The 25,838-nt window shown below is 40.3% G+C and overlaps 3 protein-coding genes across 3 annotated transcripts; 2 read left to right on the forward strand and 1 right to left on the reverse strand.

The window, feature by feature from the left end:
• Positions 1-7,878: 7,878 nt before the first annotated feature.
• On the reverse strand, positions 7,879-12,815 carry alas1 (5'-aminolevulinate synthase 1). The gene is made up of 11 exons (XM_088309890.1): positions 12,644-12,815; positions 11,980-12,194; positions 11,712-11,897; positions 11,496-11,621; positions 11,160-11,379; positions 10,078-10,262; positions 9,816-9,995; positions 9,553-9,717; positions 8,531-8,799; positions 8,288-8,450; positions 7,879-8,197 (listed from the first exon to the last, which is right to left on the reverse strand). Exons 2-11 carry the CDS (start codon positions 12,182-12,184, stop codon positions 8,037-8,039), a joined length of 1,860 nt encoding a protein of 619 aa, XP_088166016.1. The 5' UTR covers positions 12,185-12,194; positions 12,644-12,815; the 3' UTR covers positions 7,879-8,036.
• A 1,407-nt stretch (positions 12,816-14,222) lies between these two features.
• On the forward strand, positions 14,223-20,759 carry LOC148327316 (protein shisa-4-like). Its single transcript, XM_088309969.1, has 5 exons — positions 14,223-14,390; positions 16,425-16,578; positions 17,798-17,934; positions 19,024-19,281; positions 20,032-20,759. The coding sequence occupies exons 1-5, from the start codon at positions 14,321-14,323 to the stop codon at positions 20,214-20,216; spliced, it is 804 nt and encodes a 267-aa protein (XP_088166095.1). The 5' UTR covers positions 14,223-14,320; the 3' UTR covers positions 20,217-20,759.
• A 2,382-nt stretch (positions 20,760-23,141) lies between these two features.
• LOC148327317 (protein shisa-5-like) lies at positions 23,142-25,677 on the forward strand. The gene is made up of 5 exons (XM_088309612.1): positions 23,142-23,303; positions 23,418-23,565; positions 24,420-24,583; positions 24,894-25,052; positions 25,374-25,677. The coding sequence occupies exons 1-5, from the start codon at positions 23,237-23,239 to the stop codon at positions 25,463-25,465; spliced, it is 630 nt and encodes a 209-aa protein (XP_088165738.1). The 5' UTR covers positions 23,142-23,236; the 3' UTR covers positions 25,466-25,677.
• The last annotated feature ends 161 nt before the right edge of the window (positions 25,678-25,838 follow it).

The raw sequence follows: 25,838 nt of genomic DNA on the forward strand, positions 1-25,838 counted from the left end.
ACATGGCCACAAATTGTCTTTATTGGTAAACAAATGTTAAACTACTTTATAAGGCATCATATACATCTACCATTGTCAACTCTAGTGCTTCCCAGCCTTTAGTAAGTCAATACTCCCATTTAACTGTAAAGTTTTCACAAAAAAATGGGAAAACCTTGCCACTGGCTTTGTTTTGGGTGATCTATCTGCCACCTTTCAGAAGCACGTCTGATTGTTTTGGCTGTCACTATACTTCACTGGTATAGATAGATTAACAAAGTTATAGTTGTAATTGAAAAATAATAATTTTCATGCAGTGAAATTTGATCGCAGCATCCCCTGACCACTTCTGCTACACATTAGTGTGCCACGTCACCCTGGTTGAGAAAAATAAGTCCATACAAGTATTTCCTAATCTTTAGCGAGCCAAAGCATGTACTTTTGCATAAGCAAAATCTCCCGGCACATCACTAAACAAAAAAATCTCGCATCCAATATTCAAACCTTGAGTGTCAGTGTTGAGCTGCAACAAATTATGTCAAATTAATCGTTTTTGCCTTGAGCTGCACCCAGTGTACATTAACATTCCAGTTCATTTTCCTTTCATCTTTTATCACAAGCAGCGACATGAAATTTGAAAAATTTAATTCAAATTAAAAGTATATTTCCATTAATTTCTTATTTGATCTTATCAAATTTCGAATTTACTTTAATTTTTGACAACCCCTTGGCCTCCATCGAAATATATTGATTAAATTTTCTCCTCTAAAAATTGACAAACTTTCAGATAATCTTCTGAAGTTAAATATTTAAACTCAATGAACTCTTTCGCAATACCAGAAGTGATGAGCAGGAACAAGAAGGTATCCCTGAAAATAATTATTTACGCAAATAAATGGTACAGTGGAGCTATAAAATGAAAACCTGAACATTTCTTTCATTTGAAAAATATGCTTGGGTGTGTGTGAACATGTTCATACCTTTTTGCCTTGGGCCATTTGTCAAAGGGAAGTGAAAACAGTTACACCTAAAATGTTACCTAAAGCATTTTTCTCATGTTTATGTTATGCACTGTACTTCACACTCACATTTGTAGTGTGTTGCAATTTCACACCATTTTCTGCTTAACAAAATCTCAGTTACACACGAAACAATCAGTTTTGTTTTCCGGAAATGTATTGTGGTCTTTAAATTTTGGACACACCTTCTGTGTGTCTGGCTGGCTGTTCGAGCCAAGAGGAAGTATCTTTCTTTTTCCACAGTTTTTATAATGACTGGTTTATATTTAGCAACATAACAAACCATCTACAGTATGCCGTTGATGAGGAAATGTTTGGCTGAGTAGTAAGAGAGATTTTTTGTATTTAAGAAGTTTTTAGGACATTTTAAAGATGGAAAATGAATTTGTGAGCTGAAAGAAACTCAAACCTGTCTTTTAACCATCTTTGAGCGCCATGTGCAACACAATGCGTCCACAAAAATGAAACATCAGCCAGCTTCATATCAAAACATGAGCCCATAAGATTTTCCCATAAACAGCTTAGGCTTAGGAGGATGTGCAGTATAGAAATTGTGTGAATGGATGGATTGGTTAAAAAAAACTAACTAAATAAATAGAGTCCCTGACTAAAAACGAATTTTTCTTTTTTTAACGAGAAGGCCTTTGCATAAAAATTACAAGGGCATTGCATTTTTTTCTCGTCACAATTTTCATTAGAAACAAATGTATATTCTCTTCATTTAGAGTCAACAAGAACAATTCGCGAAAGATATTATATGATATATTCATCCTGTTCGACGGCTTGTTTGACTTGAGCATTCCGCCATTTTCCGAAGGTATGTTTCCTCCTGCACATCCTTGTTCCTGATAAGAATTTGAGCAGGCGTGGACAAAGTCTGACAGCCTTGATACTCGAGTGAAGGTTGCGTGCGACGCCACAAAATAAATAACAAAGGTCACATAACAACGCCAGTGTGTAATATATTTGCTGTCCACTCTTATGGAATAAAATCACAAAGGAACACAAGTGACGAACCTTTTAAAACCAACAAAAAAAAATCTTAACCTTGCATGTGGGTGTGGGTGTGTATCGAAACAAGGACATGAAAGACCAGAGATGGGGAGGAATGTCCAGCTGGAGAGTCTGGAAACTGGCCAATTTATGTCAATGGAGGACCAGCAAGGATAAAAGTGTGATAAAAGTGCCAGGGAGGCCTTACTGTGGGGTTGGGGTGAAGGTTGATGGGTGGTTAGTGAGGCTCGATTTCAAGGCCCCTGCACATACACAAGCCCATTCACTATGCGATAATAGAACCTAATTGTAAATGTTTGGCCGTTTTCAAATTGCAGTCATGATGACATTTTCACAATCAAGACAAAATTTTGGTAGACCAATACAAGAGATTTTTTAGACTGTGTGAGGAAACCAGAGTACCCGGAGAAAACCCACGCAGAGATTATGCAAACTCCACACAGCAAGGCCGGAGGCAGAATCGAACACTGCACCGGATGACTGCATGGCCATCGTGCTAACCAGTTGGCCACCGCGCCGCCGAAGACAGATCAAATGAACATAATGAGCACTCACGCGTCAATGAACATTTTTCATTGTTTAAGAAGTCAAAATAGAATGGCATGAGAAGGATGCTTGCCCGACCTGTTAGACAATGGAATTCTTTTGAACTGTGACAGGAAGCGTTAATTACTGCTCTCAAGGAAGGACTTTTTTAAAATCCTGCCATAATAGTGGGCGTGTCTTGAGTGTTTTTTTTCTCCTTTGCAACATATCCAGTGATACAACCTTGCTTGTCCTTCGAGGCACTGCCACTGTCTTTACAAACAGGAACCGCTGCGTAATTTCCTCATTTGTAAACCGTGAGTGGGTAAAAAGCTAAGATAGACTCTTTACTCTTGAGTGTAAATTGTAAAATGGCATCCTAAACGGTGATTCGTGTCATGAACGTTATCGGGTTCAGGAGAAAGGCAAAAGATATCGTGTGCACTTCATGCATGCTTCGAAGTGAGGGTGACATTCCTCAGATTTGCAGCCCGGAAAAAGCGTTGCACGCAATGTGAAATTATGAGATTGATGTGAAAATGTGTTTGATTGGATAGAAGGACTTTTCAGGATTCATATTTTGTATTTTCAACAGTTTAAAATAGTTCTCAAGTATCCTGAGTTAAAATCAGAAATAAAATCAGCTTGGTTTGAAGGGGCGGTCCTTTCGCATACACGACAACCACGCTAACTCCTCCTCCTCTACCGCTTTGAGGATTGTTGACCCTGCGTAAAAAAAAAAAAAAAAAAAAAGGAGGGGTTGCCAATTGTGACATGCACGTGAGCACCCATAAAGACAGTAAAAGCACCGATTGTATATTTACTACACTTTATCATCAAGCCACCAAATTGCACCTGTCGATTAGCATGTCGGAGAAACAAACGCCTCCCTCAAATAAACGCCCACCTTTTCCCAGAAGGAAAAAAAATATGAGTATTAACGGTAAAAACCTCATTTGATCATCAGGATCATTTACATTGAGTTACCTGCTGAGCCCATTTGAATGACATTGCTAACTAAAACAGCAGCAACTAATAAAACAGACAAATTTGGACAAACATCATATGAATGAGTCCCCTGCACAGTATTCAAAGGTGACGTTACGTGGACATGACTATTGGTCATTCATTCCACAATGTTGTGCGTGCCAAGAGTGCCGTGGTTAATATTATAATATATATTTTCTCTTTAAAGTCCACTTTAACTTGACTTGTATTAAAGGTGCCAGCAGAATTCCCCATTGGCAGGGAATTAAATAAATGCCTTGCTCTATGTTTGTGTATATACGGTCATAGCTCACTGACAACTTCAGTCTAAACCAGGGTTGGGCAAACTTTTTGATTGGTGGGCCACAATGGGTTCCACAATTTGACAGAGGGGCCGGACCAGGAGCAGATAGCTGGAGTATTTTGGTAACCTCACCTCATTGGAGAAAAAAAGAATACATTTAATTTTAAATGAAAATGAACAAAAGCATTCCAACAAAATATCGGTCTTTGACTCACCACAGTATTTAGAAAATAAAACATTAACAAGGTTTATTCATTTACATTTTTTCAAGTTTGGCCGGCCGTATTGAAACGTTAACGGGCCGCATGTGGCCCCCAGGCCGTAGTTTGCCCACGTCTGGTCTAAACTAAACTTCATATCTTATAAAAGCAGATTTTTTTTTATACAACTATTTTACTGAATCCAAGTGGAATATCAAACATTCACAGTGACGTTTCTGAAGTATAAATCCTGCCACTGCTCTATTATATGTGTGGCAATTCCACAAGAGTTCTGGGATCAAAGTCTGTGCATCAGATAAACCGGTCAAGTGTCATTTGAAAGGGAATTCATTTCGGTCTCAATAAAGGATACATTGTTCTAACAATCCAGCTGCAGTGTGTGTGTGTGTTAGGAACTTTTGAGATGGAATGAAGAAGTGTCAGATGTGTTTTCAGACTGACGCTTTAATTGTCAGAAATGAGCACCGGCTGTGTGCGTATTAACATATTTAGCTTTTGCTAAGCCACACCTTCAGAACACGGACTAGCTGATCACGGTGTACTTTCCTGGTGACGCGGCATTGAATTCAAAGATATATATATGTATATGTATATATATATATATATATTTTTTTTTTAGTGATTGCAGTGGTTATTAAAGCTGTAAGCTCCTCAAAATGATCGTCAAGATTTGATGCCATCATAAGATGGTGTAGATAAAAAAAAAAAAAAGAAAAAATAAGCTTGGTAATTAGCTGCAACCATCTGCTGTGGGTGAACAAAAACCTGAGTAGGAGTTTTTTGAAGTTCAAATTCTGGAATTATCCCAATACGGCTGCTTCTGACTTATATAAGCAGCGAGACAATTGTGTTCCAGACTAGTTTGTGGCTAATATGGATTTTTTTTCTTTTTTCTCTATTATATTATACACAATTTTTAGCGGGATAAAAATGTTGAAAACAGCTTATTAATCAACAGATTAATTTTAAAAAATATAAAATGAATAAAAGAACTAATTTTTTGGTATCTTAATGCTTATAACAATGGTGACATGAATGATTTTACAACAAATTGTCCTGTGGTACTTAAATTTATAACGGTGAGAAAATCAATTGTCTTTTTGTTCGTAATTCTGAGGAAATCTATGAATGTCATTATCTTTGTCTCGTGTTGTAGTGTGTTAATGTTTTGGGGTGGGGAAAACAATCTGCAGAATCGTCCAGCTTTTGCGAGTTTTAAAAGAACTAATCAAATCAGATGGCTGATTAATTTGATACTACTCAGGACCCTTTGAAACTTACATTTTTCACCAGGATACAGGTTTTCAAAATTGGCTGAGTCATCAGGCATGGTGAGCCCCCGAAAAAAAAAAGGCGAATAATTTGACGTAAGAAAACATGAATATAACACAAACCAGCTTCACTCCAATGTTGCTCCTCAACATCCATGTGTACATGACGACTAAAATCCGGAATGTCCGGATTTGTTTTATTATTTCCTAGTGTCACTTTGATATGATGGCATTAACCTAACCTGATAGGTCTTTTTTAAAAAAATCTTTTTAAAAAGGATAATATATTGTCCTAATGTAATGCACACATCCATAAGCACAGACATCTAAATAAGTAGGTTACCTTTGCTTCTGTTGTTGTTCAGCCTCTTTCGGTGTTTTATTTTCTGGATCTGGGTTGGGTCATGTTACATAGGAAAAATTATGTCACCTCCCTCACAGAACAGTGGGTCAATACGCTGCGGTCAAATATACAATATATTGCTTGGTGTCCAACCATAATAATGTTTCATTACATGATAACGTATGCCGATGAGATGATGCATCATTTGTTCAAAATACATATGAAGATAGTTTGTTGTTTTCTGTGCTGATAAAGGTGATTGACAAAATATTTAATTTTCAGCATCATGTTCCATGCATGATACAGATCCTGCTTAATACCACAGCAACGTGAACACCGAGATTATTCTCGCCTTTAGTGGATTACACTCGCTCAATAGTCACACACGCAAAGATTCAGGTGGCAACCACCTAAATCTGAAAAAAAAAAAAACTTCTGAATTCTGGTAATGGGTCACATGACCCAGTTCACTTGTTTCTGACTCACCCACAATCGTGAAAACTTAATTAACTATGCAAAGTCAGGTTCTTGACTGTAGTGAAAGTATACAGAAAGAAACTGCTGGAAACAGGTTACCATAATTATTCAGTAAAAGTATAGTGTTTAACGGTCAGCCAATTTTATTTTTTTATTGTAAATGAAGAGTACAGTATGATCTGTGAATAAAAGAAAACCTCATGGAGCTATATGGGTGCCATAATTATTCTGTTAAAATATGGTATTTTGATGTCGATATAATTTACAGTCATGTTAATAAAATATATGATGCCCGTTCCATTAGAAAAAAATAATAATACCTAATTTTATTTATTTATTAAATTTAATCTGAAAATGCAATAGTCATTCGTCGAGCATAGGGGGAAGTCAACCCCCAAAAATTCTTTGCAATAAAATGTATGCCTGTTCACGAGTAGAAACATGGCATTCTGATTAATATTGCGTTTGTGGAATATGAGTTACGCAACAAAATCCACCAGTTTTTTGCCATACAGGGGGAAGCCATTTTGTTATCTGTGTCAACTGAAAATGACATCACAGTTGCTCAAGGCTCAGATAACGACCAATCATAGGTCACCTGTTTTCTGAGGCTGAGCCATGATTGGTCATTACATGAGCCTTGAAAAACTGTGATGCCATTTTCAGTTGACAGAAGTGACAAAATGGCCGCCCCCTGAGATGGCTAAATTGATTTTTGAAAAACCCACATCTAAATTCTTGTTTCTTTTAATTTTACACAGAATCTCATAAATGCTTGTCCTGCCTGGACAAAGTGCAAAAGAAGAACGTGTTAACTTCTAGTAATGTACACTTATTTCCATAAGTATTGGCTCACCTGCCTTATCGATTTAAGTGACATCTAATCCGAAGGGTTTAGTATGACACCGGACCATTCTTTGCATATACAACAACTTCAACTCTTCTGGAAATGCTTTCCCCAAAGTTTAGACGTAGATTGATGTTTTTTTTTTTTCCTCACCATTCTTTTACATGTGCAATTATGAAGTCACATGTTGACGTTAGACTACAACACCTGACTCTTGAAATCTTGTTCTCTGAAAACGTATTAACAACTGCTCGTAATAGAGAATAACGAAAAAATAATGTAGAACATGTATGTGGACAAGTTTTCCTGGTCATTTTCATGCAGGTCATTTGCCACGATGCTTAAGTTTGCATGCTGGTTATGTTTACATAATTTCTGCATGCAAATGGCAATTTATCAGTCAATTGCAGTCATATCATACAGTGCTCTGGCACCCTTCCCGGTTTGAATTGGAAGGCTATTTGCATGTTGTTTTTCCAGGCAAAAGTTCACCCTTTGTTCTGCGAAGAAAGTAGCAAATAAGTAAGCGGTATCCCAGCGGAAAAGTATATTCACAAGGGAGTGTCTTCACCTGTCATAGTAGTGCACGCAAGCTCAATGGAAAAAAACAATCACATTCTTTTCAAAACTGGCTTGTCAAGTCAAATTTGGTGTTCTCTGCTCCTTGTGTCTTGTAGAATTACAAGTTCACCAGAACACACATTTAAATTACATTTTCTTTTTTGAACACTGATGGTAATGTAATCTTTTTATTGTATTCATGTGACTTGAACTGGTTATTGAAGGCTTCTCTTAATCAACCAGGGGGGGTTGTTTTTTTATAAATTTTTTTTTGGGGGGGGGGGGGACATTCTTTGCTTTGAGACACTTAAAGAATTAACTGACCACATAAATGTTCAAGCTCATATTTTATTTTTAAGCATAGATAATATTTGACGATAGAGTATTTTAAATAATGCGCTAAAGTGGACATATCAAAGATAATTATGCGACATAGAAAGGGCATCGACATATATGAGTTGTCAGGAGCCAGCTTTGGGGGTGATTGGTTATGCGCGGGCTGAGATGGGGTGGCTGAGGCCATTGAAGTAAGACTTCTCTCGCTCACTCATCAGCTCAAAGTGCAGAGGCTGCTGGCAGAAGGTGCACTCAGCGGAAGAGTGAGGCTTCAGCTCCAGGCCGGCCTCCTTCCATGTGTGAACCAACCTCTCTGTGTAGAGAAAAGAAAATGGGCAGGTAGAGGTTACCAAACTTTGTATTTCAATAGACAGGTTCACATTACACCAGGGCTACTCCTTACCAACAAAGCATTTCATCATCTCAGGGGTGTGGTGAGGTGTCGGAGCAATGCGCAGGAGCTCATCCCCTTTGGCCACAGTGGGATAGTTGATGGCCTGCACGTAGATATTGTGGCGACTCATCATGAGGTCACACACCTCCGTGTTCTTCTCGGCGTCAGACACCTAGGAAGTGGGGTAAAAGGCTTAAGTTTTAGTTGAAATGTTGCAATTCGGCCACTGTCGGGCATGCCCCGTGGATTTACCCGAACTGGAATGATGTGGCTGGGGCAGTGCACCACAGGCAGCCCGGCGTCCATCAGCATCTGCCGCAGCAGCTTGACGTTTCGCTGGTGCTTACGTCTCAGCGCGCGACCCTCCTCGCCCTTGAGCACCTGGATGGACTGCCGGGCGCCAGACAGTAACATCGGTGGCAGAGAGGTGGTGAAGATGAAACCGGCGGCGTACGAGCGGACCGTGTCCACCAGGGAAGCGGTGCTGGCGATGTAGCCGCCGACGCAGCCGAAAGCTTTGCCTGGAAGAGGACGAACAATTCAGTGAATACTGCAGGGTATATATCCCAGACCAACCCGCAATAATTAAAAATATGCAAAAGACAGACCAGACCGTAAACGGTTTACATGCTGTATATATATATGTGTTAGTATTTTATTGTGTTTGTATTCTACTCTGCTCCTGATGAATAAAGATGGCTGTAAAGTGCATCAGCAACTGATGCTCTCCTTTCCCACATGCAAAAGCATTAAATTAACAAAAGTGTCGTGCCCAGAAAGGAAATCTGAAATGTATTGGTTACTAGACCTTATTTCAGTAAACAAATTATTTCTCATATTTTGCATCAGTACTAAGTGAGGAAGAACATAAGAAAAGAAACTATCCACTAGAAATGACATACTTAATAAAGGAGTACTCATTTTCGAGAGAAAAAGACTCCTCCAGTGTTTGAAGTACTTTCATCCAGCTGGGTAGGAAGCAATGTTTAGAGCCACTACTAGTTCTACTTATGAAGGTTTCCACTTTGTTTTTGTTTGTCTAGAATAGCGCACAGATGGAAATGACAATGACAAGAGAGCAATTCAAGCCCCTGGTCTCTTAGCAACAGCAGGGCAGCGAGGAGTTCCTTTAAGCCCTCCAGCATATTGGGTGACACGACAAAGGCCTCCTCTCAAATAGAACAACAAAAGGATATTCCAAGCCTTTTAAGATACGTGTTCAGTCTTGAAATGAGCGAAAGAAAATCAGCGTCAAGTAGAAATGTCATGCTGACCGAGTGTCCCAGAGATGATATCCATCTTGTGCATGACGCCATCCCGGTCTCCAATGCCGCCTCCCCTGGCACCGTACAGACCCACAGCGTGAACCTCGTCGACGAATGTGATGGCGCCAAATTCGTGAGCCACATCGCACATCTCCTCCAGCGGACACACAGCACCTGTGTGGCAAAGAAATGCCAAATGTTACACTCAATTTGTTTTTTTTTTGTTTGGATTTTGAATTACAGAAAAAAAAAAGGGATGATCGGCAACTGACCATCCATAGAATGGACGGTTTCAAATGCGACGATCTTTGGCTTGCTGGGATCTCCTTTTAGCAGCAACTCTCTGAGGTGAGCGACGTCATTGTGGCGGAAAATGAACTTCTTGGCACCGCTGTTCCGGATTCCCTGAATCATCGACGCGTGGTTGCCCGCGTCAGAGTAAATCTCACAACCTGCGACAACCCAAGTTATTGAGATACAGTCGTTACAAACTACAAAGATTTACAGCATGGAATAAATGGGTCATTAAAATACCTGGCAGCATCTTGGCCAGAGTAAACAGGGTGGAGTCATTGGCCACAAAGCAGGAAGTGAAGAGCAGCGCCGCATCCTTTTTGTGGAGGTCGGCCAGCTCCTGTTCCAGTTCCACGTGGAACTTGCTGGTCCCAGAGATGTTCCGAGTGCCGCCCGCTCCGGACCCGTGCTTTCGTAGTGTTTCCCTAGAGGCAACAAATAAAATTCCCATTTAATTTTTTTTAAACAGAATAGTGGCAGGCAGAAAAATGTGGCAGATTGTACAATGAAACTGGATCCGCCTGTTGCCATTCATATCAGCTTTGTGTTCTCTTAAAACAGGTACAGAATATCATGCATAATCAATTCAAGACTTTTTAATTCGAATTCAAATTATTTATATAACATCTTTCCCAGTGTTGCAAGAGCACAAACATTACGTGCATCTGCTCTAAAGAGTCCCGACTAAAACCACATCACTGTTTTGTTGGCTCTGCTGTGGCAATTGCGTTGAAGTTGTGTTTTAGAAGACAATGAATTTATTTTGAGATTTGCAATTAAGGCCTTGGTTTTAGATTTATACATTCAATGCCTTTTAAAAACTTTTCAAGGATCCGCAGAAGGCCAGATTCATACTTTTGTGACGTTTTTTGTTTGGTGGTGTGCCAAGGTGTATTTCAAATTCAAAATCAGAGCTTTGGCTCAGTAAAGGTTTTATATATGAGTTTTCTGTATTAAAATTTTCTTTATATTAATGATTGAATTCATTGGATAACTTGTGTGAGTTTGTTAAAACGAAAAAGTGACATTACGCCGATTCTATTTATGTTTTCCAAAATAGTAATACCGGAATGGTTATGGCTTGTATGACGCTTAATAGCATGAATTTTACTTCTTTGCCTGCTCAGTTAAATATTTTAGGAAGATTTGTTAACCAGTATCACGGAGTTAGACTTGGTGTAAGCTAAGACTAGCTACTACAGTGACCACACAAACAATGGATGGATTGCATTTGGGTGTCAAGTAATTTTCAAATTACAACCGGTCTCTCTGTGTCTTAAGAGGAAATATGAGACTATATATGTTAACGTGACCAAACTCACATGATTGATTGAACTACCCGAGGATGTCGACTCATGCCCAGGTAGTCGTTGCTGCACCACACCGACACCTCCCTCTTATCCTCCAGGGAGCCAGTGAAATCGTCGGCCATGGGGAACTCCTCGGCCAGGCGGTTCACCGTCTTGAACACGCGGTACGTGTGGTCGCTCTTCTTCTCTTCTATCTTCTTCTCGAAATAGCCGTCGTAGTGGAAGCGGGACACTGTCAGGAAGAGGAAGACTCGCTTGAATGCGGCAATGCGACTCCATATGGTAACAAGTTGTGACGAAAGTGATCAGTTAATTTCTTCACAAAACCGCATTGCACACTGCACTTACAGCTGCTTGGCAAGTTGTCCTGGAGCAGGTGCGAGACCATCTTAGGGCGCTGCTTAAGAAGGGTCTTCATGAGACTTTCACTCGAACCGGCCAAGGAAGGCTTCTTCAGCTGATCAGGATACACCTCTGGAAAAGAGAAGGAACAAAATGGAGGACGATGACCATCATGTTTCTACTTCAGCTTTCTTGCGAGGTTACTCCAGAAGTGACACTCACCTTTCTGGACAGTCCGGACTTCCTGAACATCCTCTTGGAACTCCATGCCAACCTGGCGGACCACGCTGCTATTCTTCTGGCCCATCTCTGCAGCCAGGAAGGGGCATTTGGAGGCCACAGCCTGACCAGAAGGCTGCACGGTTGAATGCCCAGCAGGCAGCTTGGCCTCCACTTCCGATTTGGTGCCTAAAAGTCCAAAGACAATCCGACTTTAGTTACGCAATTGCACCCGGTTGTAATCATGTCGCTTAATTGATCATTATCATACCTTCGGTGGTGTTATTCTCTGTCCTCTGTTGATGGGAAGAGGACGAACAGAGAGCCCGCGCCAGAGACGGAGCCATTGGTTTGGAGGCCATCTCCATCATGATGGGGCATCGCTGGGCATAAACCACCAGCGAATTCCTGGGCTGCTGCATGAAGGCCTGGGGCATGCGGGCCAGGAATGGACAGCGGCGCACTATGACATCCATGGTGATTGTGCTGAAGGAGAAGAAACATATGGGAAATGATTCTCATATTTCCACGCCATAAAGTCAAACAAGATGTTAAATGGTTATTTTTCTAAACAGGAGTGAAAATCGTCAACTGTCTCAATGAAAAACGCGTTGATAAAATCATGACTAAACCTCGACAGTCAAGAGAAATGACAAACACTTTGGGTCGCCTTCAAATTCTTCCTGGTATTACGTGATTATAACACATGCGGAAAAAATGTTTTGCCCATCCGATTGTTCTACACATCGACTAAAACTGTAAATACTGACAAGAACTTGAGTAAAAGAAAATGGGGGAAAGAACGCCCACGCTCTTTACAGTTTGACCTGACTTTGTCTTAAGCAACCAACACATTAGCCACGAAGCTATAAGCAGCGACTGAGAATGATGGCGGCGGTAAGAGTAGGACCAAGAAAATTATCAACAAAACTCACCAAGAAAAATCTCACAGGGAAAAAATGACAAAGTTCGTCTTTTAAGTGAACTCGAAGAGTTGAAAGCGCGAAGTTCTCGATGGAGAAGAAAGCCAAGAAGCGACAACTTCGTTATCCTACACTGAGGACGAACGAGAAGGACGCGGATGTGCAGCCGCTTATAAGCGCAAGCCTCGCTTGACAAGTCTCGCGAGATCTCACACGTGTGCCTTTAAGCGTTTTTTCCCTCAGTTAAGAATTTCCAGGAAGATAATTCCAATTACAGTACGTAGATATGACCCGTGTTTCCTGCAACAGGCTAAAATGTTTGATGAAGATAGAAGATTACACAAATTATCTCCATTTGAACTTCTCTAACCTTTTGAATGAACGTGTCCAATCACATTAAGATCAAAAGTCTAGTATTTTTTTCAAACGTTTTAAGTTGAATGCTGAATCTTTTGTACGTGCATTGATAATTGAAAAAGAAAAAGATGTGAAATAGAAACAATTTTAAGAGCACATTTTTTTCAGCTGGTTAGGAAGAGTAAGGTACCATGGGACCGCCGAGTATTATTGATGGGGAAAAAAATCGATCCGTTGTGAAGATCAGTTGAACACACCTTTATTTACATGCAATTTTGTCTTGGTAATTCTTTTCAGTGTGGACTCGAGAATTTTTGCGTTTCCGCTCAGTGAGGTTTTGCTGCTCTCTACAGATATTTTTAGGAATGACACTTGCTGACTGCGGTTTACGTCCTGTAAACAATGATGGACTTGTGGTTTACACGTTTGCCTCACAATTTTGAGGATTGTGGTTTGAATCTGTGTGGAGTTTGTATGGTTCATCCATTCTTGCTTACCAAATCCAAGTACTCAGTCTCCCTCCAACATTGCAAAAACATGCATGCATGTTAGGCTCTTTGAACACTCGAAATAGACCATGTAAGTGTGATTGACTGGTGACCTGTCCAAGCCAGATGGAGCCCACCTCTCACCCAAAGTTGGCAGGGATTTGTAATCGTATAAAATTGATATTTAATTATATTTGATGCCCTGAGTAGCCAGATCATTTACCGTGTCAGAGTATGTTAAATTTCTGGTTCTATGGTGATGACACTTTCCCTCCACATATGCTGTTCCTGGAAGCGTTAGAAAAAGACAAAACTCAAAACTGTGTGTGTTTGTGTGAAGTCTCACAAGACTGCATAACGTCACAGTACACGATGACAGTTTTAAATTAAAATTTTGCTTGATATTTGACGTTTTCTTCCCCCCCCTGAAAATGTTGGATTTGTGGTATTTGACAGGAGATTTCCCTGTAAATGTAAAATGTACAGTTGAATGGCACACTGCACGAGTTAAATTTATTCCTTCACATACATGGTCACATCAGATAAATAATGCCCCAATAAAAATGTTTCAGTGAAAAATGGATGGACTACAAATTAATTATATTTGTACGTGGATGCCATGTCAGTGACAAATATTGAGACACATCGCAAGCAACAATCTTCTGCTCTTCAACTATTTGATCCAAAATGTGTCAGTCCGATCAACCCGAAGTGAGGGCGGAAGTACATTGGAGTGAGACACCAGTTGCAATATGAACAGACGATCTTTGTTAAGAGGTTGAGGCGTTCGCTTCCTGTTGTGCGTGTGACTCCATCCTGGCTTCTGCATCTACAACGAGAAACCATGGCTTCAGGCCTGCCCGGTGTCGTCCTTTTGGCCTTACTATGTGCCGCTCTGGTCGCCTGCGTGTCCGGTAAGTTTGGAAAATAAGTCTAGTTATCGACAATGTTCCGTGGTTGCCATTGTTGTTTCGGTCACAGAGCTATTTGTCATTGCCGAGAAGCGCACCCCCCCGCCCAAAAAATGAAATAAGTATGAGCCTTGTAATGACGGTAGCTACCTAAACGAATAATTCAAACGCATGTTTTCACGGCCCTTTTATTTCGTTTTCTCTCGGTTGAGTGATTTAAACGACAGCTTTTTCGACAGTTTCGTTTTCCCCAAAAAGAAAGTTAAGTGCACCACCTCGTACATAATATTACATGTCGAAGTACATGTCAAACATGTACATGGAACAAAAAAATCCTACCTCGCAATATACAATGATCATTTGTTCAGTATGATCTAATCAATTTGGTTTAACCCTCAAAGAACTTCATTGCAATTGTAATGGCTTGGTCTACAGTTACAGTAATAAAATAATTGCCATTCAATCAAAGCACACTTGTTGGACAGTATAATTACATATTTAGTCTTATGTTGTAATACTGCGGACATGCTATTTCGGAAACTAATAATGTAACAGTTTAAAAGCTTGCGGTGTTTGCATTTATATTTATCTTTCACCAGCTGCCCCCAACCGACTTTTTCACCCTAACTGGGCACATGACCCTTTTTTTTACCGATCAGTCAGCCGCCCTCCGGCCGCGAACTCGGTATTGTTCCGGCCTCGGCCCTCAGTCCTTATTCATAAAAATTGTCGGCCCGGCTAATCTGATTAACAGGGTGGAGTATGTAAACTGCGAATCAGAAAAGATCACGTCACATAAACAGGTGACCAGAGATATTCATTTGGAATGATTTCAAACAGAATGACAAAAAAAGTCTCCATGTAAACCCGGCTGTCCTTCTCCTTCTTCTTCCTCTTTGTCTCATTATTCTTTGTCTCATTATTCTTCTGCCTCTCCACGAACGTGCCCAATGCAAGTAAGTACGGACAGTTAGTCGTGGCACTTTTCACTCGTTCAGAGACAATTTTTGTCGTTTGCCCATTTCACTCAGTAGATTGAGACGAACTTTTGTCCGCCTCGCGACCACATCACACGCATGAGGGCCAGACTAAAATCTACCTCCGGTCTTGCTTGATCGAGCCTTTTTATAATATTTGTCATGCCCCAAAAATGGGCGGCTGACCGGGACAGACTATTCTGGCCCTGGGACAGACTGTTCTGGCCCTGGGACAGACTGACTATCTCTGTTTTTCAGGAAAGAAAAGTGTAATGTAATTATTAAAAATGCATCTCACCATTAAGCGTAACATCACATGTCTTATTGACCTCCAGTCTAAATTGTAATTTTGTTTAGATCAACGTCATTGCATAAAATGCAACTTCAAAGATAGTTGAAAACGGAAGTTTGTCTGGGCAGTTTTGAAGGCTTCATTGCTTCATGTCAAATGGTCGCCACTTATTATATAAACCAGCCTTCGTGCGTGCGAATCACCTGAAGGGATGAGCCCGTATTTGAAGTAGGACTGCTGATATTGTCTCTTCAAGATAACTTTCTTTTTCCTGGCTCTTCGCCATTTGTCTCATAATTTCCTTTGGCAGTAGTATCGCGTTAGTATTTCCATGCTCAACAATTCGAAAATATATCCCTGCTATAATGACGGAGGAATAACTTAAGCGACCTGCCTTTCTGCAGAAGCACTATAAAGACTTTTTTTTTTTTAAATGTATTTTTTTTAAAAAATTTGCCATCTTATGGGCTAACTGTTTTACTACATTTTCACATGAGTTGTTCTGCTTGTGTACTCACAGATTGCAGTACCTAATTTTCAAAATAATATTTCATTCACACTCTACCAATCAATAGTCAAATATCGATCAATGCTGAGCTCTCCGTAATGTCAAGCATATGAATTTAAAGGAGTTTTTATGTCCGTGACGGTGGTTGAACAACATTTTACGGCCCAATGTAATAAGTGACATCCAGGCTCATCATCAACTGAAACCTGCTGCTTGCGTTTTTTTTATTTATTTATTTTTTTGCTTGTAATGTGTTACAGCGGACGATAAACACTGCCTGGCCTACACTGACACATATGGCCAGTATCACGAATACGAGCGATGTTTCCAAGGATTCTGCTGTGGTAACTGCTATTCCAAACGGTGCTGTCGGGATAGTTTTCATCGCTTTACGGAGGATAGCCAAGAAGAATGGTAATACTCTTCGCATTAACACTACACACCTGTGATTTCGCAACTTGTATTACTGGTGTTATATTTCACTTGAGCCACATTGTACGCGTCAGGCCAGGACAGTGGAGACTTGTGTACCCCTGCCGTCATAAAGCAACGTTGTAGTTGTTTCTCGAGCAACATGCTGAACGAATTGCTGTAAACTATAAAATAGTTTTATCGCTCTTTTGCATATGTAGGCGAAAGTTTTGCCTCCATATCCTTGATCATCAAATCACAAATAATTGTCATGGGAGCTGTGCCGTTTCTTGTGTTGTGTAATAGGCTTTGTGCATCATGCATGGCAAGTGAGGTATTAGTCCCACTTGATATTTTTTTTAACCCAAAAGGCAAAAAAAGAGTTTTACTGGAGTGGTGTGACAAAATCAAATAATGAATTGTAAAAACCATATTTGAAAAAGGAGAGAGAGAAGAATCTCCCATGGTATTACGGAAGAATACGATTTTTCAGTGGCGGAACTGCAGCCCTCCTCCCCTGACTAGTAAGTAAGTTTCGTATGGCTACACCTCTATTCATAGAGGTATGGGTCCGGGAGCGAAACAGAGTTTCGGTTCGGACGCCGGGTTTTTGGATCATTCTTGGTTTCCCCGTATGGGTACTCTGCCACCGCACGACGACAACGTGATGATCCGGCGCGGCGGCCCTGAACTGTTGCCAGCCAGTCACAGGGTACCCTGACTAGTAAATAGTTAGCATATTTTTTCAACTCTTCTTTTTTTTTTTTATGAGAGTGTCTTGTCACTTAATTAAGCATTGTAACTGCATGTAGTTTAAAAAAGGCTGTATAACTTAGAATTAGTGCTGGAACTTAATTACATTTCCATTAATTTCAGTGGGAAACTGTACCTCAATTTATGAACCTTTGGCGTTACAATCGTAATTGCTTAGCCAATTAAGTTCGTAACTGAGATTCACGTCTTTATGCTTTTGTTACATTTTTCCCGTTTTGCAATCAATCGTAATGCTCTAGATGGGCAAAGAAAAACGGCAATCATTTGGAGGCTCATTTAACCTGAAGTCTCGTGACGTAAAATGACTTTACACTGGAAATGGCGCAACTTCTGACCTGTGTTATCATAAAAAGTTCCAAATTGTACAACTTCTTCTGGTGAATTTTTTTTTCTTTCTGTGTTATATTTATTATTAATTCTTCATTATAATATTTGTTCCTTTGATTAGTGAATATCATTCATTCATGGAAACCACTCCAATGTTGGGTTCCGTGATCGGCGGTGTCATCTTTGTGGTGGTGGTGCTCATCAGCTGCTGCGTGTGTCCCTGCTGTTGCCTGTACAAGGTGTGCCGCAAGCCACGACGTAAGTTCATCCGCTACCCGTCAATTATAGATGTCCATTTCTGTTGAAATTATGTTTTTGCTTGTCCTCAGTCACTCTCTGGCAATGCTCTTGAAACACAATGTTCATATGATTCTTTAGGCGTGCATCTTCCTTTCCTCTTCCTCTTTTTCATTTTGTATTGAATTTAATTCCCATGGTCCTCAAACGTCAGAATGAGAATGCCCTTTATTGTCATCATACTCAGTTTACAACGAGATTAGATGCATGATGAGATTAGATAACACGCATGTTAGGTTAGTTGTTTGCATGCCAGGAAAATAAAGATCCTACACATCTGCAAATCATTTCTGTCAGATGGATTCTCAAGTCGTTTTGAACAAGTGAAAACCCGCAGCTGATCATGTTATACTGTCGAACCATTCAAAGTGAAGTCATCTTTTCCCCCAGTGACTCAGAGTCATACTTGGTTTGTCTAGATTTTGAAGAAGCGCAGTCAGGAGAATCATGCGCCATGACTCTCATTCTTTGTACTTACAAAATGGGACTTTCCGCTTTTGTTGGCTCTGTTCCAATTAGTTTCACATAAACTTGGGAAGAAATTTAATTGATGACACAGTGAAAATTCCCACAAGCATTTACATATATTAGGCAGGGGGAAAAAACGAGTGTGTGCCTCACTCCTGTTGTGTACTCTTTAACTTCCTGTCAGCTGGCCATAGTTTGTTGCCGAGGAGAGTGCAGCTGGAATGTCAGAGCTCCACCTACTGTGTCTGTGCGTCTGTGCAAATGTGCATGACTCATAGTCTCCACGGCAACCACATGAGAGGACCTCACGACCACCGCACATTGTGTACGGGAAGTGGTCATGATGGCCTTGGGGTGGAAAAAGAATGGTGTGGGTGGGGTTGAGAGATGGGATTTGTGGGGTTTTCGCTTGTGATTTTATACAGGCTCTACTCTTCTTTGGATTTATTTTTGTTTTTTATAACACAAAATTCCTCCAGGTTTATGTAAAAAGTATGATTGTTGTGTGTTGGTAATTATGCTTGTCTTCATGTTTTTGCCCTTGATTTGGAAATGACTTTTCTTTCTGGCATTTCCTCACAGCGGTAATCGCAACCACCACTCACACTACCGTTGTAACCAACACCCCCCAGCGTTACCCTCAGCAACCAACGGCATCGCCCGGGCAACCACAGCCCTACCAGGGGGCACCTTATCCAGCCTACCATCCTGTACCAGTGCAGATGGGCTATGGGGGCCAGCCCATGCCACCTCAGGGATACCCGCCACAGCCTATGCCCGCCATTCCTCCTCCAGGACAGCCTTACACACCAGGACCACCGCCAACATATCAGGAAGCGAGTGAGTGGGGATTTGTACACACATGACCTTGAATAAGTCGACTAATTTGATTACAGATGTTGATATCGCCTACCACCGATAGTCTAAGGCAGGGGTGGGCAAACTTTTTGATTGGTCGGCCACAATGGGTTCCAAAATTTGACAGAGGGGCCGGACCAGGAGCAGATAGCTGGAGTGTTTTGGCAACCTCACCTCATAGGAGAAAAAAATTCATTTAATTTTAAATGAAAATGAATAAAAGCATTACAACAATATATATGTATTTGAAAAAAAAAACACAGTATTTTGAAAATAAAACATTAACAAGGTTTATTCATTGAATTTCTTTTCAAGTTCGGCGGGCCGAATGAAAACGTTTAAGGGGCTGCATGTGGCCCCCGGGCCGTAGTTTGCCCACTCCTGCTCCAAGGTAATCCAAAAAAATACATACAATTTTCTTGTATTGAAACAATATAACCAACGATAAACACTCACTGAATTTGTTGTATGCTGTTTGCTTGAAAATCAAAGTGCTTTTGAAGCAGTGTTGCAACCAGACTCTGCTGGTATCCTCAAACTCACAAAGTGGCTCTGAACCATTGAGTTACATGAGAAGATTTGTGATGCGTGTGATTGGTCTGTGTGCATGGATTAACCACGTGTATTTGACCAAAAAGGATCAAATAAAAATAAAACCCCGTTTAATCACCGCAAAAGTAATACTCTGTGAAATTTGACACTTATCTTTTTTTTGTCTTTCCTTGTATCCAGCCGGCCCGGGCTACCCTCCCAACCCGATGCCTTACAGCCAAGCTGCGTTCAACCCTGGTCAGCCGTCCTACCCTCTGCAGCCCCCCGTGCAGCCACAGGCCAACGCTCCTGCAGCCCAAGTAGACTATCTGGCTCAGCCGGCATACAACCCAGATTTTGTCTCTCCGCCACCCAAGATGGGATAAAGGTCATGTTGAATTTTCTGCAGCATCTTCAAAGAATATTTTTTTTCTTTGTACTTTGTCATGCTACATCCACCCAGGCCATTTCTATACACACTAATGCACAAAAAGGTTTGTGCATGCCTTTTTGGGAAGAGATGTTTGCCTTGCAGTTCTCAGGAAGCAAGTCCAGATTTCATTTTTTTTTCTTTTCTTCCTCCTTCCCCCATTTGAACCTTCTCGACCATCTTCGGCCATGTTTGATTATTACAGTGTTAAAATTGGACACGTTGTTGTCGTGTTCTCTTGTGCTGACGTTATTACTTCTGTCTAGCCACGTATCGCCTTTTCATTGTTAGCTGCTCCTGTCGTCCGCCAGTGCTATTACAATGTGTAGCCAGTGATAGAGTTCTTTATTTTTTTGCCGTTTGTGTGTAATTGTTGTAATATGTTTTTTTGGCAGATGTCATGGAGTTTTCAAAGTGTGGGACTGTGAGACACACTTTAAAGGGCATAAAAACTACAGAGTTTTGTCCATTAAGGCATAACACAATGTAAAAAAACAAAGCAGGTATTGAATATTTACAACCTTCACTACATTTTAAAACTTTAAGTAACATTTTAAAAGCAGTTTTGCACAAACGAAATGGAATTCTTAGAGCTGACTTTTGCCACCCCCTGCTGTTGTTCCGCCAGTTCCTACAGCATCATCTTACTTCTGTTACTATCTACACAAGATTAGCTAAACAAGTTGTCAACACCAGTGCATAAATTCCAGCCTGAACAGTTTATGTAACAATACTTAGCATTGTATTTAAATCCTTTTAATATACGTGTCTATTTTCCCCTCGCGTTGTTAGGACAAAAAAAAAAAAATTAGCTCTTTTCCTTTAACATTTGTCTTAAAAAGTGTTTTGTAATTTTACTCAAGCTGTTGTGCCATCCTTTGGAGTAAAGTGTCTTGCCTCACACTTTGAAAACTGCCACATGCAAAAAAGGAGAGTCTCTTGGGAAAGTAGTGGTCAGTAGCTTGTGGGGGGAAAAAGTTGAAAGTATAATTTTATTTTTTTTTGACAATAGTGGAAAATATATGTTACGGAGTGAGGAGCTCCCCGGCTAAAAGGGAATGTTTGTTATGAGCATTTTATGTGGACTTAACAACTTGGATTTTTGTTTGTATTGTCAATATTTTTTTGGGGTGCAACCTTAGGATGTTTTAATTGTTAAGACTGGATGCAAATGTACCAATGCATTAGTAGCAAAGTAACCAAAGTTTCTTTGTTCTTGATTTACTGACATGCAACTGCTGTGCCTTCTTAACCACATCATGTCAAAAACAACATTAGGTGGATGGAATTTGGAATATATAGTTGCATTAACCTGGTCAACATAAAATATGTCAGCTTCGAGGTGTGACAAAAACGAAACAAGACAAGAGCAGCTTGCTTGTGACTCAACCCAGTCTTGTTTTTGTTTTTTTTTTGTCTCACCTCATGTTTCACTTTTCAACATCTAGATTTTCTAAGCTATGCTATTCTACTAACCGTCTTTTCCTGCGCTCTGCACAGAATTGCCTCGTTGATTTCCTCTTTTACTTGAAAGTACATATGCTCAAGTGACCTTTTTGCAAACCCAGCGGAGCCTTTCAAAACCCGATGTAACGCAAGCTCACCGGAGCTTTGCAACTTCCTCCTTTTGATTTAGATTTTGGTAGATGTTCCCCATCACATCACGGTGTGTGATTTGTGTACCATGCGTACAGATTGCTCGACTTTCTTCCTGTGAAATGTGACCACATGCCGGCTCAATAAATAGAATTTCGCCTTGTATGTATGCTTGTATCATGTGGATGTCTCCTACCTTTCAAGGTCAGCGTTGTGATGTGCGATGTTACGCCGAGGTTTTATTTGAAGACTTTTAGAGATGGATATCCACATTGTCCCAAAATATCTGATTTAGATTTTTAAGTTTATACATTTTGATTTATTTTCATTTTGGGTCTGTTTGGTCATGCTGAAGATGTTTGATTGGAGCCTTTTATTTCCAAGAGTTAAAATGTCCTGTAAGACCATCAAGAAATATGTCTTAGCACTGTCATTTGCACTGCGTCATACTGAGAAATTGTGCATCCCATTAGGTGGTGCCTCATGAAGTAAGTGGCGGTGTATGTTGTGGAGTCCCAGCCATGAAGGACCCTAAAGGACCCCCAAAAAACAAACTCATCTGAAGCATTGATATTGACCACAGGTGTCAAACCCGAGGCCCAGGGGCCAGATCCGGCCCTCCACATCATTTCATGGGGCCCACGAAGGCAAATCATGCACAGCTTCATGTTTCTTGTTAAAATACCAAAATTTCAAATTGTCAATTTTAAAAACGTTACAATATTGCATTTTTTTCTTTGCTATCAATCACACTTTCAAAATGAATTGAATGTTAGTTAAACAACATTTTCCGGGATGATGATTTTAAAAACTAGGTATCCATTAGTTTGTTGTGTATATGTAATAATAACATGATGATGATGATTTATATGGGTTCACTGTCATAATGGGCCACCGAGCAAAACCAAAACTATGATGTTGCCTGCCAGAAAAATGCGTTTGACACCTCTGATATAGACCAATATCAGCTCCCGCTTCAAGGCTCCTGCACGCCACCAGGAAGCAACAGCGAGTAAAGCTCGTAGAAATTTCCGCCACATTGTAGTAGTGTCTAGAGCAGTGCCAGTGTTTTCTCATTGATATGGGCTAATGTCAGCCTTTTCTCAGGGTTCCCGTCAGCCTGAGGCTCTCCAATCCACAGTTGCTTGTTCTGTCGCTCGACTTGACCTGAAAGTCCTAAAAGAAGCATATGATACACATTTTATTTGGATACCTTTTAACCATAGCAATCCCTCATTAATTACACCGAGCAGGTTCTCAGGAAGGAATGTTGTTGGGTGACTATGCTGCTGGGTGGGTCAGATGCACACTACTTCCACACACACACACAAATACACAAAGAGTATGTGCTAAAGTCAGTATTAGTGTGTCTTCGCAGTAATGGTGTCGGCCGTTTTGTCCATTCTAGTGTTTGTGTCCTATGTCATCGTTCTACCAACTACATGGGGTGAGTTACATTTTTGGTTTTATCTTTCTCCAGACGTTTAAGTATGGAACTCATTATGTAAGTGAAAGCAAAAGGTTAATTTGTGCTCTCAATATGTCTTGGCTTGTCTTCCAGCTGACGACTGTTCCAGCTACTGGGACGACAGCGGCATCCGCCGCGATGGTCACCAGTGTGGTGGCTTGTACTGTTGTGGAACCTGTAGCAATAAGTATTGCTGCACTGAAAAGACAAAGCAGTTAACTCAAGAACTCTGCGATGACAGGTAGCAAAATTTGCACAAAAAATATCTCTGGATTTTTTAACCTCTCAACTTGGACAGTACTGAAATTTTGGGGGGCAAGCGAGTTAGTCGCTCAAAACCGTGAGTCGACAAACCTTACAAGGCGAGGATCAACGAACAACTGCATGTGTTACTTTTTCTTTTACTTTTTTTTTTTTCAAGTTCATTGAAGACTAATTTGCTCATAGGTGTGAATTTTTGTCTGGTGACTAGTCCAGGGTGTGCCCCGTTTCTTGCCAAAGGTCAATTGGAAGAAATCCAGTTCACCTGAATGGCTGAACTAGAAAAGCGGTAGAAATGAACAAAAATGTATTTTTACACTTGTGAGCAGGGTATCCTTTAAAAAAAATCTTTCCCAAATTAAGTTATTTGACTTAACTTGACTTGACACTATGGTACAAATGCAACCCAACCACCTTTGTAGACTAGAGTAATAATGTAATAATGGTGCCTCACATTGTATTGTATTGTATATGTTGATAATCCTCCATTAAAAAAGAAGTAGCCTTTTTACTCATGAGATTTAGGACAAATTAAAAACAATGATGGCACTCTATTCATTTTTATTCACTATTGTTTTTAATTTAGTCCTGATGGAGGCGCTACTGGATTACATTGTTCTACATCTGTCCAGCTGACTTTGGGCAAAAGGTGGACTACATACATAGCTATCTAGCTAGCTAGCTAGCTAGCTAGCTAGCTAGCTAGCTAATATATTTTACCCAGTTCTCTAGGTTTTACAGTGGGGAGCAAAACATCAACTTTAGAGGTTAAATTTTAACCACACATGAGTGATAATGCTTCAGTTGATGACTACTGCTGGTTCATCTGCGCAGGCCTCGCTTTGAGAAGCACTCCAGGCCTGCCTTACTTTTGGGCAGCATCCTCGGCGCGGTCATTCCCATTATCTTCTGCGTGGGTCTCGTCACCTGCTTTGTGGCTCCATGCTGCTTTCTGTACAAAAAGTGCAGGAAACAACGCAACTCGCGGGGACACACAAGTGAGACACTTTCTTTTGTCAGTTTGTTTACCAATATTTTTTGAGCCATATCACTTATTTGACATTAGAAAATTTACACAGCAAAACACTAAACAAATGTAAAGAATGTCCAATTGATATAAAAAGTCTACACACCCATATTAATTTACAACTTTTTTGTGTCTCGTGGAAGAGCATTTTTATTATTCGGCCTGTTTGAGGTTGGACAATCTTTCGCAGATTGCTAAAGTGTTTGGAGTCACTGCACAACACACAATTGTTGTCCTCTCCTAGACTCCCACTAAATAAAAAAAATTCACACTTCGTGTAGATGTGACAACCACCTTTGTCGCCGCTCCCAATCAGCCGGCCTCAACACCTCAACATCAGCCGTACCATCCGGGCTACCAGCCCGTACCTGTACCGCCTCATTACGGAGGCCCCGCTATGCCCACAGCACCGGTGGGCCCAGCGCCATACATGGGAGTAGGTGAGTTCTTTCTTTGACTTGTAATGAGATTGTAATAAAATAATAATAAGATGAGTTGGGCTCATTATACAAGGATATTTTTGTACTCTTTATAATTGTATAGAAAAATTTTATTATGTTTAGTTTGTGTGAAATTATTTTGTATGCAATGCATATTTTTCCACAGTTTATTACAGTTTTATATATATGTGTGTATATATATATATATGTATATATATATATATATATATATATATGAAATGCCGATATTCAGCTTTTGCTTGACCTGCAGATGTGCATTTTCATTATCATGTCACATTCTGTCATCTATATTTGTTTCAGCTCCTTCAGCATACCCTCCAGGTGTTCTTCCGCCACGTCCAGATGAACATTCACAACCTCCCTACAACCCCGCATATGGCTTCAAACCCTAAATCTCACACTTGGAAAGGAGTGTGCTTGTTTAGGAAATATATTTGGAATTTCTGAAAGGTTTTTAAAATGTATATTTCATCATGACAGAGTGGCTATATTAAGCTTGACAACATCCACGCTTACTCTTTTGAAAATTATGAAACACAAGTGTAAATATCTATTCTGCAACTATCCTCTTTTTAAGCTTCAATTAAAATAAGACAAAATGCTGCTCGTAATGTCCTGTTTAAAAAGATCCGTAGGTTTCTTGTTCCACGCCTACTGCTATGTGCCCGCAGTAGACTCAGTGCACCACCAGAGCTCACTATTTGTCCACTTTGAGGGCCCAGAGGCTGCAAGATGATCCAGGAAAGAGTCATTTAATAATGATGT

Source organism: Idiotropiscis lumnitzeri, chromosome 11 (assembly GCF_059441095.1).
Source record: "Idiotropiscis lumnitzeri isolate Australia: NSW breed Sydney's pygmy pipehorse chromosome 11, RoL_Ilum_1.0, whole genome shotgun sequence".
Classification (NCBI taxonomy): Eukaryota; Metazoa; Chordata; class Actinopteri; order Syngnathiformes; family Syngnathidae; genus Idiotropiscis; species Idiotropiscis lumnitzeri.

Excerpts from the sequence above, each read along its gene's own strand:
- alas1 (XM_088309890.1), bottom strand. The coding sequence starts at position 12,184 with ATGGATGTCATAGTGCGCCGCTGTCCATTCCTGGCCCGCATGCCCCAG. Across the intron at positions 11,898-11,979 it reads AGAGAATAACACCACCGAAG|GCACCAAATCGGAAGTGGAG; the intron begins GTATGATAATGA and ends TTGGACTTTTAG. Across the intron at positions 9,996-10,077 it reads TCTGGCCAAGATGCTGCCAG|GTTGTGAGATTTACTCTGAC; the intron begins GTATTTTAATGA and ends GGGTTGTCGCAG.
- LOC148327316 (XM_088309969.1), top strand. The coding sequence starts at position 14,321 with ATGGCTTCAGGCCTGCCCGGTGTCGTCCTTTTGGCCTTACTATGTGCC. Across the intron at positions 16,579-17,797 it reads GAGGATAGCCAAGAAGAATG|TGAATATCATTCATTCATGG; the intron begins GTAATACTCTTC and ends TCCTTTGATTAG. Across the intron at positions 17,935-19,023 it reads GGTGTGCCGCAAGCCACGAC|CGGTAATCGCAACCACCACT; the intron begins GTAAGTTCATCC and ends ATTTCCTCACAG.
- LOC148327317 (XM_088309612.1), top strand. The coding sequence starts at position 23,237 with ATGGTGTCGGCCGTTTTGTCCATTCTAGTGTTTGTGTCCTATGTCATC. Across the intron at positions 23,566-24,419 it reads CAAGAACTCTGCGATGACAG|GCCTCGCTTTGAGAAGCACT; the intron begins GTAGCAAAATTT and ends TCATCTGCGCAG. Across the intron at positions 24,584-24,893 it reads CAACTCGCGGGGACACACAA|ATGTGACAACCACCTTTGTC; the intron begins GTGAGACACTTT and ends CACTTCGTGTAG.